Genomic DNA, 16784 nt, shown 5'->3' with positions numbered 1-16784 from the left:
AGAGAGAGAGACAGGGAGAGAGAGGGAAAGAGGGAGAGGGAAAGAGGGAGAGAGAGAGGGAAAGAGGGAGAGGGAAAGAACAGAGAATATGAATTGGCTGATTATCTCTACTCTGTCAGAGATACGAAGCAGAGACAGATCCTTACCAAGTACAGGCTGAGTGACCACCGATTGGCAATAGAAACCGGCAGACATAAAAAGACATGGCTACCCAAAGAGGAGCGTGTATGTGGTCACTGCATGACAGGGGAGGTAGAGACAGAGATGCACTTTCTCCTTTACTGTGATAAATATTCCTCACAAAGAGATTCATTATTCACAGAAATGACTACATATATTCCACATTTTTACAAATTGAACCCAGAGGAAAAACTAAGAATACTCATGGGCGAAGGAGCAATGGCTCCTCTTGCAGCCAAATATGTATTTTCCTGCCATAGCCTGAGGGACACTGAATAATAACATCTGCATAGTAAACAGTAACTTACTTATTATTACTATTATTGTTATTACTATAATTATTAATGTTTACTGTAGACTGTTACCATTTTATTGTATTTATTTTTGTATTTAATTTTGTATTATTATTTACTACCATTTTATATTATTATTTGCTATCATTTATAATTTTGTTACAATGTATATTGTATACATTGTTGCTTTGGCAATATTGACACAATGTTTTTCATGCCAATAAAGCAGCTTGAATTTGAATTTGAATTTGAAAGAGGGAAAGAGGGAGAGAGAGAGGGAAAGAGGGAGAGAGAGAGACAGGTAGAGAGAGAGAGGGAGACAGGGAGAGAGAAAGAGGTAGAGAGAGAGAGACAGGGAGAGAGAGAGAGAGAGAGAGAGAGAGAGAGAGACAGGGAGAGAGAGAGGTAGAGAGAGAAACGGAGAGAGAGAGAGAGAGAGAGAGAGGTAGAGAGAGAAACGAAGAGAGAGAGAGAGAGACAGGGAGAGAGAGAGAGAGAGACAGGGAGAGAGAGAGAGAGACAGGGAGAGAGAGAGAGAGAGAGAGAGAGAGAGAGAGAGAGAGAGACAGGGAGAGAGAGAGAGAGAGAGACAGGGAGAGAGAGAGAGAGAGAGAGACAGGGAGAGAGAGAGAGAGAGAGAGACAGAGAGAGAGACAGGGAGAGAGAGACAGGGAGAGAGAGAGAGAGAGAGAGAGAGAGAGAGACAGGGAGAGAGAGAGAGAGAGAGAGAGTGTGGAATGGAACAGTGGAATGTTTACGGCAGAGAGAAACATATCAAAAGAAAAATAATAACACAAGGAATAAATACACAAATAGTAACGAAAACAATATATACCAGTACTATAATACCAGTACTAATATATATATATATATATATATATATATATATATTCATAAACATATATATACACACACACACACACACACATATATATATATTTATACAGTGCCTTGCGAAAGTATTCGGCCCCCTTGAACTTTGCGACCTTTTGCCACATTTCAGGCTTCAAACATAAAGATATAAAACTGTATTTTTTTGTGAAGAATCAACAACAAGTGGGACACAATCATGAAGTGGAACGACATTTATTGGATATTTCAAACTTTTTTAACAAATCAAAAACTGAAAAATTGGGCGTGCAAAATTATTCAGCCCCCTTAAGTTAATACTTTGTAGCGCCACCTTTTGCTGCGATTACAGCTGTAAGTCGCTTGGGGTATGTCTATCAGTTTTGCACATCGAGAGACTGACATTTTTTCCCATTCCTCCTTGCAAAACAGCTTGAGCTCAGTGAGGTTGGATGGAGAGCATTTGTGAACAGCAGTTTTCAGTTCTTTCCACAGATTCTCGATTGGATTCAGGTCTGGACTTTGACTTGGCCATTCTAACACCTGGATATGTTTATTTTAACCATTCCATTGTAGATTTTGCTTTATGTTTTGAATCATTGTCTTGTTGGAAGACAAATCTCCGTCCCAGTCTCAGGTCTTTTGCAGACTCCATCAGGTTTTCTTCCAGAATGGTCCTGTATTTGGCTCCATCCATCTTCCCATCAATTTTAACCATCTTCCCTGTCCCTGCTGAAGAAAAGCAGGCCCAAACCATGATGCTGCCACCACCATGTTTGACAGTGGGGATGGTGTGTTCAGGGTGATGCGCTGTGTTGCTTTTACGCCAAACATAACGTCTTGCATTGTTGCCAAAAAGTTCAATTTTGGTTTCCTCTGACCAGAGCACCTTCTTCCACATGTTTGGTGTCTCCCCCAGGTGGCTTGTGGCAAACTTTAAACGACACTTTTTATGGATATCTTTAAGAAATGGCGAATACTTTCGCAAGGCACTGTATATACACTGCTCAAAAAAATAAAGGGAACACAAAAATAACACATCCTAGATCTGAATGAATGAAATATTCTTATTAAATACTTTTTTCTTTACATAGTTGAATGTGCTGACACACAAAAATGATCAATGGAAATCAAATGTATCAACCCATGGGGGTCTGGATTTGGAGTCACACTCAAAATTAAAGTGGAAAACCACACTACAGGCTGATCCAACTTTGATGTAATGTCCTTAAAACAAGTCAAAATGAGGCTCAGTAGTGTGTGTGGCCTCCACGTGCCTGTATGACCTCCCTACAACGCTTGGGCATGCTCCTGATGAGGTGGCGGATGGTCTCCTGAGGGATCTCCTCCCAGACCTGGACTAAAGCATCCGCCAACTCCTGGACAGTCTGTGGTGCAACGTGGCGTTGGTGGATGGAGCGAGACATGATGTCCCAGATGTGCTGAATTGGATTCAGGTCTGAGGAACGGGCGGACCAGTCCATAGCATCAATGCCTTCCTCTTGCAGGAACTGCTGACACACTCCAGCCACATGAGGTCTAGCATTGTCTTGCATTAGGAGGAACCCAGGGCCAACCGCACCAGCATATGGTCTCACAAGGGGTCTGGGATCTCATCTCGGTACCTAACGGCAGTCAGGCTACCTCTGGCGAGCACATGTAGGGCTGTGCGGCACCCCAAAGAAATGCCACCCCACACCATGACTGACCCACCGCCAAACCGGTGATGCTGGAGGATGTTGCAGGCAGCAGAACGTTCTCCATGGTGTCTCCAGACTGTCACATGTGCTCAGTGTGAACCTGCTTTCATCTGTGAAGAGCACAGGGCGCCAGTGGCGAATTTGCCAATCTTGGTGTTCTCTGGCAAATGCCAAACATCCTGCACGGAGTTGGGCTGTAAGCACAACCCCCACCTGTGGACGTCGGGCCCTCATACCACCCTCATGGAGTCTGTTTCTGACCGTTTGAGCAGACACATGCACATTTGTGGCCTGCTGGAGGTCATTTTGCAGGGCTCTGGCAGTGCTCCTCCTTGCACAAAGGCGGAGGTAGCAGTCCTGCTGCTGGGTTGTTGCCCTCCTACGGCCTCCTCCACGTCTCCTGATGTACTGGCCTGTCTCCTGGTAGCGCCTCCATGCTCTGAACACTACGCTGACAGACACAGCAAACCTTCTTACCACAGCTCGCATTGATGTGCCATCCTGGATGAGCTGCACTACCTGAGCCACTTGTGTGGGTTGTAGACTCCGTCTCATGCTACCACTAGAGTGGAAGCACCGCCAACAGTCAAAAGTGACCAGAACATCAGCCAGGAAGCATAGGAACTGAGCAGTGGTCTGTGGTTACCACCTGCAGAACCACTCCTTTATTGGGGGTGTCTTGCTAATTGCCTGTAATTTCCACCTGCTGTCTATTACATTTGCACAACAGTAGTTTGATTTCACAGAAGTGTGAATGATATATATATACACACATATATACATACAGTGGGGCAAAAAAGTATTTAGTCAGCCATCAATTGTGCAAGTTCTCCCACTTAAAAAGATGAGGCCTGTAATTTTCATCATAGGTACACTTCAACTATGAGACAAAATGAGAAGAAAAAAATCCAGAAAATCACATTGTAGAATTTTAATGAATTTATTTGCAAATTATGATGGAAAATAAGTATTTGGTCAATAACAAAAGTTTCTCAATACTTTGTTATATACCCTTTGTTGGCAATGACAGAGGTCAAACGTTTTCTGTAAGTCTTCACAAGGTTCACACACACTGTTGCTGGTATTTTGGCCCATTCCTCAATGCAGATCTCCTCTAGAGCAGTGATGTTACATACATACACACATACATATATATACACACACACACACACATATACATATACATATATATACATACATACATATATACACATATATATACACACACACACACACACACACATACATACACATACATATACATATACATATACATACACATACACATATATATATACACATATATACATATACATATACATACATATACATATATACATACATACATACATACACATATATATATATACATATACATATACATATATATATATACATACATACACATACATATATATATATATATATATATATATATACATATATATATATATATATATATATACATATATATATATATATATATATATATATATACATATATATATACATATACATATATATATATACATACATACACATACATATATATATATATATACATATACATATATATATATACATATACATACATACATACATACACACACATATATACATACACACACACACATACATACACACACATATATATATACATACACACACATATATACATACACACATACATACATACATAAACACACACAGGTACTATTCATACACCAGTACTATTTATACACCAGTACTATATATACCAGTACTGAGTAACTTGGCTATATACACTGGCAACCAGTACTATTTATACCAGTACTGAGTTAATGATAACTAGTCAATATACACTGGGTACCAGTACTGAGCCAATGATAACTAGTCAATATACACTGTCTACCAGTACTGAGTCCATGTTCAGGGGTACAAGGTAATATCAAATCAAATCAAATGTATTTGTATAGCCCTTCGTACATCAGCTGATATCTCAAAGTGCTGTACAGAAACCCAGCCTAAAACCCCAAACAGCAAGCAATGCAGGTGTAGAAGCACGGTGGCGAGGAAAAACTCCCTAGAAAGGCCAAAACCTAGGAAGAAACCTAGAGAGGAACTAGGCTATGTGGGTTGGCCAGTCCTCTTCTGGCTGTGCCGGGTGGAGATTATAACAGAACATGGCCAAGATGTTCATAAATGACCAGCATGGTCGAATAATAATAAGGCAGAACAGTTGAAACTGGAGCAGCAGCACGGCCAGGTGGACTGGGGACAGCAAGGAGTCATCATGTCAGGTAGTCCTGGGGCATGGTCCTAGGGCTCAGGTCCTCCGAGAGAGAGAAAGAAAGAGAGAATTAGAGAGAGCACATGTGGGGTGGCCAGTCCTCTTCTGGCTGTGCCGGGTGGAGATTATAACAGAACATGGCCAAGATGTTCAAATGTTCATAAATTACCAGCATGGTCGAATAATAATATGGCAGATCAGTTGAAACTGGAGCAGCAGCACAGTCAGGTGGACTGGGGACAGCAAGGAGTCATCATGTCAGGTAGTCCTGGGGCATGGTCCTAGGGCTCAGGTCCTCCGAGAGAGAGAAAGAAAGAGAGAAGGAGAGAATTAGAGAATGCACACTTAGATTCACACAGGACACGGAATAGAACAGGAGAAGTACTCCAGATATAACAAACTGACCCTAGCCTGACCCTAGCCCCCCAACACATAAACTACTGCAGCATAAATACTGGCGGCTGAGACAGGAGGGGTCAGGAGACAATGTGGCCCCATCCAAGGACACCCCCGGACAGGGCCAAACAGGAATATCTTGGCTATATACACAGAGTACCAGTACAGAGTTGATGTGCAGGGCTACCAGGTAAACGAGACAGATATACACTTTATATAGAAAAGTTCCCCACCGCCCATGGTGCATCAGGTTTTTCCAATATGGAAACCGCTTCTCCGCTCCTAACCTTCAGAGCTCATCACATAGCAGGCTTTGCTCTGACTCGGCACCAACTCCTAAAAGGCTTTAGTTAACCTTCAGAGCTCATCACGTAGCAGCTTTGCTCTGACTCGGCACCAACTCCTAAAAGGCTACAGTTGACGAGCGGCAAGAGGCAGAACAAACATGCCTTCTCAATCAGAAGTTTGTGTATTCGTCAAATAGACTGATATCTAAATAGAAATAGTTATATACAGCATCCACCTTCACATCCAGAGTGTTTTGTAGACAGGATAAGGGTCATTACATTCTTTAACTCAGATCTCAAGGATCAGACAAACGGACTGACTAGGCAAGTCAGTTAAGAATCAATTCTTATTTACAATGACGGTCTACCGGGGAACAGTGGGTTAACTGCCTTGTTCAGGGGGCAGAATTACATATTTTGACCTTGTCAGCTCAGGGATTCAATCCAGTAACCGAATCCCTAGTGAACTCCCTGTCCTGGCCGAAGTCTATGAATCCCTAGTGAACTCCCTGTCCTGGCCGAAGTCTATGAATCCCTAGTGAACTCCCTGTCCTGGCCAAAGTCTATGAATCCCCAGTGAACTCCCTATCTTTGCCAAAGTCGATGAATCCCTAGTGAACTCACAGTTAAACAATTTCTTAATTGAGTAGAACATACTGAGCAGGGTTCAGTCTGGCTTTAGATCGGGACACAGCACCACAACTGCAGCTATGGCAAACATTAAGGGACTTGATAAAAAAACAAGATTGTGCTGCTCTGTTTGTGGATGTACAGGTAGTTTGTTCTAACCTCTCCTCTCTGTCAGGATGTACAGGTAGTTTGTTCTAACCTCTCCTCTCTGTCAGGATGTACAGGTAGTTTGTTCAAACCTCTCCTCTCTGTCAGGATGTACAGTAGTTTCTTCTAACCTCTCCTCTCTCTGTCAGGATGTACAGGTAGTTTGTTGTAACCTCTCCTCTCTGTCAGGATGTACAGTAGTTTCTTGTAACCTCTCCTCTCTGTCAGGATGTACAGTAGTTTCTTCTAACCTCTCCTCTCTGTCAGGATGTACAGGTAGTTTGTTCTAACCTCTCCTCTCTGTCAGGATGTACAGTAGTTTCTTCTAACCTCTCCTCTCTCTGTCAGGATGTACAGGTAGTTTGTTCTAATCTCTCCTCTCTGTCAGGATGTAAAGGTAGTTTGTTCTAATCTCTCCTCTCTGTCAGGATGTACAGGTAGTTTGTTCTAATCTCTCCTCTCTGTCAGGATGTACAGGTAGTTTGTTCAAACCTGTCTGTCTGGACGTACAGGTAGTTTGTTCTAACCTCTCCTCTCTGTCAGGATGTAAACGTAGTTTGTTCTAATCTCTCCTCTCTGTCAGGATGTACAGGTAGTTTGTTCTAACCTGTCTGTCTGGACGTACAGGTAGTTTGTTCTAACCTCTCCTCTCTGTTAGGATGTTCAGGTAGTTTGTTCTAACCTCTCCTCTCCTCTCTCTGTCAGGATGTACAGACAGTTTGTTCTGTCAATCCTGCTTGCAGGCGTCCTGTGGCTGGTGGGCGGAGACACCCGCAAGACCCGCCTCCAAGGCTCTATCCCCAACCCTTTCAAAGGGAACGGCAACACCTCTGACAAACGCACCCGCAAACAGGAAATACTTGCCTCCAGCCAGGAAGCTCTGGTCGTCACAGAGAGGAAGTACCTGAAGAGTGACTGGTGCAAGACCCAGCCGCTGCGTCAGACGGTGAGCGAGGAAGGCTGTCTCAGTCGTACCGTCATCAACAGGTTCTGCTACGGACAGTGTAACTCCTTCTATATCCCACGACACGTTAAGACGGAGCAGGAGTCTTTCCGGTCCTGTGCTTTCTGCCGGCCGCATCGTTTCACCACGCTGACCGTAGAAATGGACTGTCCCGACCTCCAGCCGCCCTTCAGGCACCGCAAGATCCAGAGAGTCAAACAGTGTCGCTGTATTTCGGTCTCCGTCGGTGACTCTGGGAAGCGGTGATACTCGTCTCTCTTTTTTTATCATCTTGGACAATCCCAGGATACTGTACAGATATTCCGCTCACCTCACAGGAGACAGTTTGTACAAGACTTGAGTACATGGAGGGTGAGGACATGCATTTTTACTGACGGCACATAGAATGAATACATAAAAGCTGAAGGGGCCCACTCTCTTTAGAAGACCTGAGCATGACAGACATTTCTATGGAGCAGCTCTGTGGTGATCATACCAAGCACTCTATATGAGACAAACGGACATTTCTACAACCCAGGCTGAATCAACCCATACACTCTGTAGTTCAAAGATGGTGGATAAATTAAGATATCTTACTCAGGCGGGTTTACCGTTAAAAACAAAAAATGGTCACAATTCCAGACTGCTTAAGGAAGTGTCTTTCCAATAGACAACAATGCAATAGCAGCTGGGTCTGGTCTACTTAGTTCATTGACTGTATATGAACCCGGGGGAAAAAAGCAGAGTGAGACATCTCACTTCCTCTACCGTCTCTGCAGAAGCAGACTTACCTGGACCACAGGTCTCCTCAGCCTGTCGGAGAGGGGGGGGGGGTTGTATTCAAATGGAAGAAAACTGACTGAAACAAAAAGAGACTTGTCCAATACAAAATGCTAATTTTCAACTACAAAATGTGTTTCTAATGTGTACCCTAATAGATATGACCTTATTCCAGAGGGACTCTGGTAGAGAGGGTGTTGGAGAGACTGACTGGGTTAGTAGAAGGTCCTACTGTAACAACAGCTGACCTTATTCCAGAGGGACTCTGGTAGAGAGGGTGTTGGAGAGACTGACTGGGTTAGTAGAAGGTCCTACTGCAGAAACAGCTGACCTTATTCCAGAGGGACTCTGGTAGAGAGGGTGTTGGAGAGACTGACTGGGTTAGTAGAAGGTCCTACTGTAACAACAGCTGACCTTATTCCAGAGGGACTCTGGTAGAGAGGGTGTTGGAGAGACTGACTGGGTTAGTAGAAGGTCCTACTGCAGAAACAGCTGACCTTATTCCAGAGGGACTCTGGTAGAGAGGGTGTTGGAGAGACTGACTGGGTTAGTAGAAGGTCCTACTGCAGAAACAGCTGACCTTATTCCAGAGGGACTCTGGTAGAGAGGGTGTTGGAGAGACTGACTGGGTTAGTAGAAGGTCCTACTGTAACAACAGCTGACCTTATTCCGGAGGGACTCTGGTAGAGAGGTTGTTGGAGAGACTGACTGGGTTAGTAGAAGGTCCTACTGCAGAAACAGCTGACCTGGGGTTTCACAGAGGGTAGGAGGTTGTTGGAGAGACTGACAGGGTTAGTAGTAGACCTACTGCAGCAACAGCCGACCTGGGGTTTCACAGAGGGTAGGTGGTTGTTGAATAGAGACTGACTGGGTTACTAGAAGGTCCTACTGCAGCAACAGCTGACCTGGGGTTTCAGAGGGTAGGAGGGTGTTGAATAGAGACTGACTGGGTTAGTAGTAGGTCCTACTGCAGCAACAGCCGACCTGGGGTTTCACAGAGGGTAGGAGGGTGTTGAATAGAGACTGACTGGGTTAGTAGAAGGTCCTACTGTAGCAACAGCTGACCTGGGGTTTCACAGAGGGTAGGAGGTTGTTGGAGAGACTGACTGGGTTAGTAGTAGACCTACTGCAGCAACAGCCTACCCGGGGGTTTCACAGAGGGTAGGAGGTTGTTGAATAGAGACTGACTGGGTTAGTAGAAGGTCCTACTGCAGCAACAGCTGACCTGGGGGTTTCAGAGGGTAGGAGGTTGTTGAATGGAGACTGACTGGGTTAGTAGAAGGTCCTACTGCAGCAACAGCCTACCCAGGGGTTTCACAGAGGGTAGGAGGTTGTTGAATAGAGACTGACTGGGTTAGTAGAAGGTCCTACTGTAGCAACAGCTGACCTGGGGGTTTCAGAGGGTAGGAGGTTGTTGAATGGAGACTGACTGGGTTAGTAGAAGGTCCTACTGCAGCAACAGCCTACCCAGGGGTTTCACAGAGGGTAGGAGGTTGTTGAATAGAGACTGACTGGGTTAGTAGAAGGTCCTACTGTAGCAACAGCTGACCTGGGGTTTCACAGAGGGTAGGAGGTTGTTAGAGAGAGACTGACTTGGTTAGTAGAAGGTCCTACTGCAGCAACAGCCTACCCGGGGGTTTCACAGAGGGTAGGAGGTTGTTGAATGGAGACTGACTGGGTTAGTAGAAGGTCCTACTGCAGCAACAGCCTACCCAGGGGTTTCACAGAGGGTAGGAGGTTGTTGAATAGAGACTGACTGGGTTAGTAGAAGGTCCTACTGCAGCAACAGCTGACCTGGGGTTTCACAGAGGGTAGGAGGGTGTTGAATAGAGACTGACTGGGTTAGTAAAAGGTCCTACTGTAGCAACAGCTGACCTGGAGTTTCACAGAGGGTAGGAGGTTGTTAGAGAGAGACTGACTTGGTTAGTAGAAGGTCCTACTGCAGCAACAGCCTACCCGGGGGTTTCACAGAGGGTAGGAGGTTGTTGAATAGAGACTGACTGGGTTAGTAGAAGGTCCTACTGTAGCAACAGCTGACCTGGGGTTTCACAGAGGGTAGGAGGTTGTTGAATAGAGACTGACTGGGTTAGTAGAAGGTCCTACTGCAGCAACAGCTGACCTGGGGTTTCAGAGGGTAGGAGGTTGTTGGAGAGACTGACTGGGTTAGTTGTAGGTCCTACTGCAGCAACAGCTGACCTGGGGTTTCACAGAGGGTAGGAGGGTGTTGAATAGAGACTGACTGGGTTAGTAGTAGGTCCTACTGCAGCAACAGCCGACCTGGGGTTTCACAGGCAATATATCATTATGTACAAATAAATATCACATTATTAGATTTAGAGAGATTATATCAATACAATGTTACATTATAATGGCATTTATATTTACATAAATGAATAAATGATATCCTAAACCTGTACCGAAGTTGAAAGTTTATCTTGGTGTGTTTTCATTGTGTTTTGTTTAAACTTTGCCGTCAGTATTGTAAAAAGTTCAGATGAAAGTTGCTGCAAACAACACTCAGTCTGAAGACTCATATTCTTAACCATCGTCTTTCAGGACACGTTTCTGATTAGAACGCCGGCCTTCAAAAGAGAATCAAAATCAACCAACCACAGAAAGGCTGTTCTCAACAAAAGAGAATCAAAATCAACCTGCACCAACCACAGAAAGGCTGAATTTATTCCTTTTTATTGTAGATAAATGACATTGCTGCTCCCAGAAACAAGCAGAGATCCAGTAACATACTAACAACATTTTACACTAATAAACCATTATCCAACAACTCCAGGATGATGATTTAACATGCTGCGGGACAGAAAATAAAATCTTTACAAAAATATGTTACACAAAGAATACAATACTACCTTACATTGATAAAAGCATTTTAAATATATTATTTTTAGTAATCAAGTCAATCATTTGAATGCACTTTTCAATGTAAAATGAACAATTCCTTTAGGACTGTTCACTAATCTTACATTAACAAAATGTTTGTCAAACCAACAGACTACATTTCCCATAAGCCTCTCTGTCCTCACATACATTAGAAATGTCTTCTTACCGAGTCACATGGACATCACTTCAGTTAAATGAAACGGAAATAAGTTATACATTTGCAGTTTTACACAAAAATGGGCATATATTTTTCCTCGACAAGAGTAGAAATATGTCTTTGAAGTGATGTTTTTTATTTGTTAAGTGAGTAAAACATGCCAGAAGTCTATTCTACAGCTGGTCTTCTAGACTGAGTGAACAGTGATCAGATAACAGCTTCTGTGGGTAAACCTCTCTACTGGTCAGGAAGGATACAGAGAGCTCTTCTCTGTCGGACACAATCTAGTTGAGCTCAACGTTGGACATCATGTCTGTCTGCCAAATGGCTCCCTATATAGACCACTACTATGGGCCCTAATCCAAAGTAAGGTACTAAATAGGGAATAGGAAGCAGTTTGGGACACAGACCATTATTCAAAGTTATTATGTTGCTGTAAGAACACCCAGCTAAGCTGATCCATTATTGACTTGGACTAACGAACAACGTTCTTTCGTTTTTTTACCCCCCCCCTCCCCCCAATACCACGTTTAATTTCAAATGCATGTTGAGAACACGAACTGCCTTTTGGGATTAAGAAGGGTGAATTACTCTTGATTAGATCAACGGCCTAAAACCAACAACACCGAACATCAACATGTTGACGGTGACCTGTCAGAGTCTGCATCCCAAATGGAACACTAGATAGTGCATAGGTCCTGGTCAACAGTAGTGTACTATATAGGGAATAGGGTGCATGGGCCCTGGTAAAAAGTAGTGTACTATATAGGGAATAGGGTGCATGGGCCCTGTTCAACAGTAGTGCACTATATAGGGAATAGGGTGCATGGGCCCTGGTCAACAGTAGTGTACTATATAGGGAATAGGGTGCCATTTGGGATGCATCCTGGACAACGGCTGTGTTCGTTTTCCTTCTTCACGTTCTGCTGTGTTTCTCTTCACACGTCTCCTCTCTCACGTCCAATAAGGTTGTGTTTTAATATGTACACAATCACTGTTTCAGTGAGCCAAATACACATTTATATTGCTTTGGAAAACACATCTCGTCATGGTATACAGTAAGCTTGAATAGGCAACATGTTTGGCATTTCAGATCAGTACTGTAGGGGGTATGACTGGAGAAGATGGCTCCAGGTATCTCAACAGTAGGGGGTAGGACTGTGGAGAAGATGGCTCCAGGTACCTCAACAGTAGGGGGTAGGACTGGAGAAGATGGCTCCAGGTACCTCAACAGTAGGGGGTAGGACTGTGGAGAAGATGGCTCCAGGTATCTCAACAGTAGGGGGTAGGACTGTGGAGAAGATGGCTCCAGGTATCTCAACAGTAGGGGGTAGGACTGGAGAAGATGGCTCCAAGTACCTCTACAGTAGGTATGCTTTAGTATGTCCCTGTGGAAGTCATCCTATAAATATAGTTCTGGTATAATGACATCCTCTGACCTCTGATCCCATGGTGCTTCCCTCTTCCTTCTGATTGGATGTTGATGTTTGTGTGTCTAATGAGCTAATAACAGAAGCCTGCATAGTCGGTCCCATAGAGCAGGCAGGAGGACGGGTGACGGACAGACTGACAGCTGCTTGGAGTCAAAAAATAAAAAGTAGTATCTTATATCCCAAACGGCACCCTTTTCCTATGTAGTGCACTACTTTAGACTAGAGCCCTATGGGACCCTGGTCTAAAGTAGTGCCCTACATAGGGAATAGTGTGTCATTTGGTTCTAAAGCCTAAGTGATTCATCTGTAGTAGTACATGCAGTCCAATGTGGTTGTTCCTCGTCTCTCTCTCTCCAGTAAACGTAGACGTCCACCGGTCTTAAATCTTCATGCCCAGCTTGGCTTTCTGTGGAAAAACGATACGTTAAATGTTCAGATATGCTTTCTTCAGGCTTTAAACGGTGATAAAGACTCAATCAAGTAAAAGTCCATGTGTATATAGTGGCCAATTATATTGTGAGGATGATCACTTACGATTCCCGAAGCATGCTTGGGTTTGACACTGTAGGTAGCCTTCTCCTTGGCTTGTCTGAAGCACTCCTCTGCCTTCTTCAGTCTGTATCGCAGAAACACAACATCACACAGCAGTCACATAACACACTGCAGTCAGCTACCATATACATCTGGGTCATAGTGAAAACCCACAATGCTGTCCTGATACCATCATCTAGCCAACCTTCCACCATATTCATACAACGTTCGGGGCACCATGGACAGAACATCCACATAAGCAGTATAATGCCCCTTAAAAGCTCCCGCAGGCCTTCAGCCATGGCAGGCCGACACACAGGCCCTCTACATTTGCCTTTCAGCCATGGTGGGCCGACACACTGATCCTTCTACACAGGCCTATGTATTCAAGGTAATGAGCCACTGGCCCTGTGTGCTCCTGGATACTGATTGGTTGTAACAGGATCAGGAAAGGAACCATCTGGAACCTCCCCATTACAGAGGTGGAGCGGTCGGAACAAACCATTCCCATCAGGAACAGGGGCTCCCCATTATGGAGGTGGAGCGGTCGGGAGGAACAGGGGCTCCCCATTACAGAGGTGGAGCGGTCGGGACAAACCATTCCCATCAGGAACAGGGGCTCCCCATTACAGAGCAGGACAAAGGCAGACAGGGACAATGACAGGAGTTCTATTAACCAGCCCTGTGATGTCAAAACCCTGGTGAAATAAATAGCACATAGAATTCAAAAAAAGGTTTTTAGCAGATATTGTTCATCCTGATCAGACAGATTACAATTACTTCAAACAATTGAATATTATGAAAAATCAAAGATTATCAATCTGATTAAGTATGAATAGAATGTATATTTAAATTACTTTAATTTTGGTGAATCTATTATACAGGAGAGAGGGGTGAGGGGGTTAAAGTTATGTACAGCAACCCCAGATGTAAAATAGTAAATCAATGGTAACTTCTTAGAAAGTATTCAGCTTTTAAGAGGAGTAAAACAAGGCTGTCCGTTATCTCCATATTTATTTATTACGACCATTGAAATACTAGCTATTAAAATTAGATCCAACAAGAACATCCAAGGGGTTGGAAATCCAGGGTTAAGAAACAAACATTTTAAGTTTTTACTTAAGTTAGGAATCTGGATGCCTGCACAGTCTCATTGAACATCTTGGTCACTTTTCTAGCCTCTCTGTACTAAAACCTAATTATAACAAGTGCACCATATTACGTATTGGATCGTAAAAAAAAAGAAGATTGTGTTTACACTAACTTGTAGTTTACCAATCAAATGGGCAGATGGTGAAGCAGACGTACTTGGTATTCACATCTCAAAAAATATAAATTAACTACCAATCAATTTCAATAGAAAGTGACCAATTTAAAAATATATATTTTTAAATGTTCTGCAGCCATGGAGAGGTAAGTACTTGTCTATTTATGGAAAAATCACATTGATTAACTCTTTGGTCCTGTCCCAGTTAATGGCACTGGCTCGTTTTTTAAATCATGAGTAAAAATGTTTTTCATCCATATCAATATAATGAATAAGAGTTTGGCTAAACTTAAATATTAAAAGCTTTTTCACTAAATTAAACCTTTCTGCCTTCATACAACTTCTCATTTCTAATTGAAAATGAAGTTTTGTTTAAAGTATCGCCCTTGAACAAATATTAATGATATAAAAAAAAAACGGATTAATCAAAAAATTCTTTATGGAAAAAAACAAAACAATTGTATTATATTTGTTAATGATATTATGAATAGAAAGGGAAGTGTTATGTCACATTGGAAAATATATGGGAATAGCTGCTCAATACAAATTCACAACCAACTGATTGCAGCATTTCTCCACAAAAATGGAGGCGGCAGATGGAAAAGGGAACTTGTTTGTCTGCCATATATTAAAGATACAAATTGTCTGAAAGGAACTGGCACCAATAGAAAAACACACCAGTTTAATTTGAGGACAAACATGTTGACAGCTGCATCGTATAGGTTGCAAAATAAATGGGAGATTTGATAAACCATCTGCCATGATGATGACGGTACATGACTTGGTACATGAACTGGTGCAAAAAAATCTACACTTATTTCAACACTTAGTTTTTCTATTTAAATAATTAAATAATTTGCCACCAAAAGAATGCTATGTATATGGGGCATACAACAATCTCAGTTCTGTAGATTTTGCTGGGAAAGTGACAGAATCAATAGATAATGTATTCTGTTATTGTAGCTTGTTTCTGGTCACAGGTTCAGGAATGGTAAAAATAAATTAATCACAACATGCACTTAAAATTAACCTCACAAATAGCAGTGATGGGAGATCTGGAAAACCCCACTGAGTCAATAACTAATATAATACTCGCAGGAAAAGTTATCTTTAGCTCACAATCTGTGGATAATATACGATTAGAAAGGTTAAAAATGTATGTAAAACATCACAATTGAAAAATATATGGAACATGGAAACCAAATGAGGGTGGTCTATGGTGATAGGTGGGATGGGCTGAGGGGTGGGATTAAAGAACTGAGGTCTATGGTGATAGGTGGGATGGGCTGAGAGAGGCTGAGGGGGTGGGATTAAAGAGCTGAGGTTTGGTAATGTACTATTGTTATGTGACTGCTTTATATAAAAGTACCATGTATGTAAAATGTATAAGTAGCAGAAAAGCTGTAATAAAAACAGATTTGTCCTCCAGAGAGAGAGAGGGTGGAAGGGTTAGTAATGGAAAACAGATTTGTCCTCTAGAGAGAGAGGGGGTGGAAGGGTTAGTAATGGAAAACAGATTTGTCCTCCAGAGAGAGAGAGGGTGGAAGGGTTAGTAATGGAAAACAGATTTGTCCTCCAGAGAGAGAGGGGGTGGAAGGGTTAGTAATGGAAAACAGATTTGTCCTCCAGAGAGAGAGAGGGTGGAAGGGTTAGTAATGGAAAACAGATTTGTCCTCCAGAGAGAGAGGGGGTGGAAGGGTTAGTAATGGAAAACAGATTTGTCCTCCAGAGAGAGAGAGGGTGGAAGGGTTAGTAATGGAAAACAGATTTGTCCTCCAGAGAGAGAGGGGGTGGAAGGGTTAGTAATGGAAAACAGATTTGTCCTCCAGAGAGAGAGGGGGTGGAAGGGTTAGTAATGGAAAACAGATTTGTCCTCCAGAGAGAGAGGGGGTGGAAGGGTTAGTAATGGAAAACAGATTTGTCCTCCAGAGAGAGAGGGGGTGGAAGGGTTAGTAATGGAAAACAGATTTGTCCTCCAGAGAGAGAGAGGGGGTGGAAGGGTTAGTAATGGAAAACAGATTTGTCCT

The 16784-nt window shown here is 43.0% G+C and overlaps 1 protein-coding gene across 7 annotated transcripts in view; it reads left to right on the top strand.

Annotated features, from left to right (window-relative positions):
• The window catches only part of LOC118966144 (gremlin-2-like), a 37096-nt gene extending 26208 nt beyond the window's left edge, over positions 1 to 10888 (top strand). Inside the window, exons 2-3 of one of the 7 annotated variants that reach the window (XR_005053435.1) lie at positions 7457 to 8865; positions 8949 to 10888. Coding sequence is in view for 1 of the 7 variants with exons in the window: in XM_036989220.1 (XP_036845115.1) it covers positions 7458 to 7961 (504 nt within the window). In the remaining 6 variants the exon portion in view is untranslated. Of the gene's footprint in view, positions 1 to 7456 lie in introns of all 7 variants that reach the window. The other 6 variants (XR_005053427.1, XR_005053431.1, XR_005053434.1 and 3 more) reach the window with 6 other exon arrangements.
• Positions 10889 to 16784: the final 5896 nt, after the last annotated feature.

The sequence above is a fragment of the Oncorhynchus mykiss genome, chromosome 1 (genome assembly GCF_013265735.2).
Source record: "Oncorhynchus mykiss isolate Arlee chromosome 1, USDA_OmykA_1.1, whole genome shotgun sequence".
NCBI lineage: Eukaryota > Metazoa > Chordata > Actinopteri > Salmoniformes > Salmonidae > Oncorhynchus > Oncorhynchus mykiss.
Note: the sequence above shows the minus strand (reverse complement) of the source record. Positions and strands in the feature narration are given on the sequence as shown.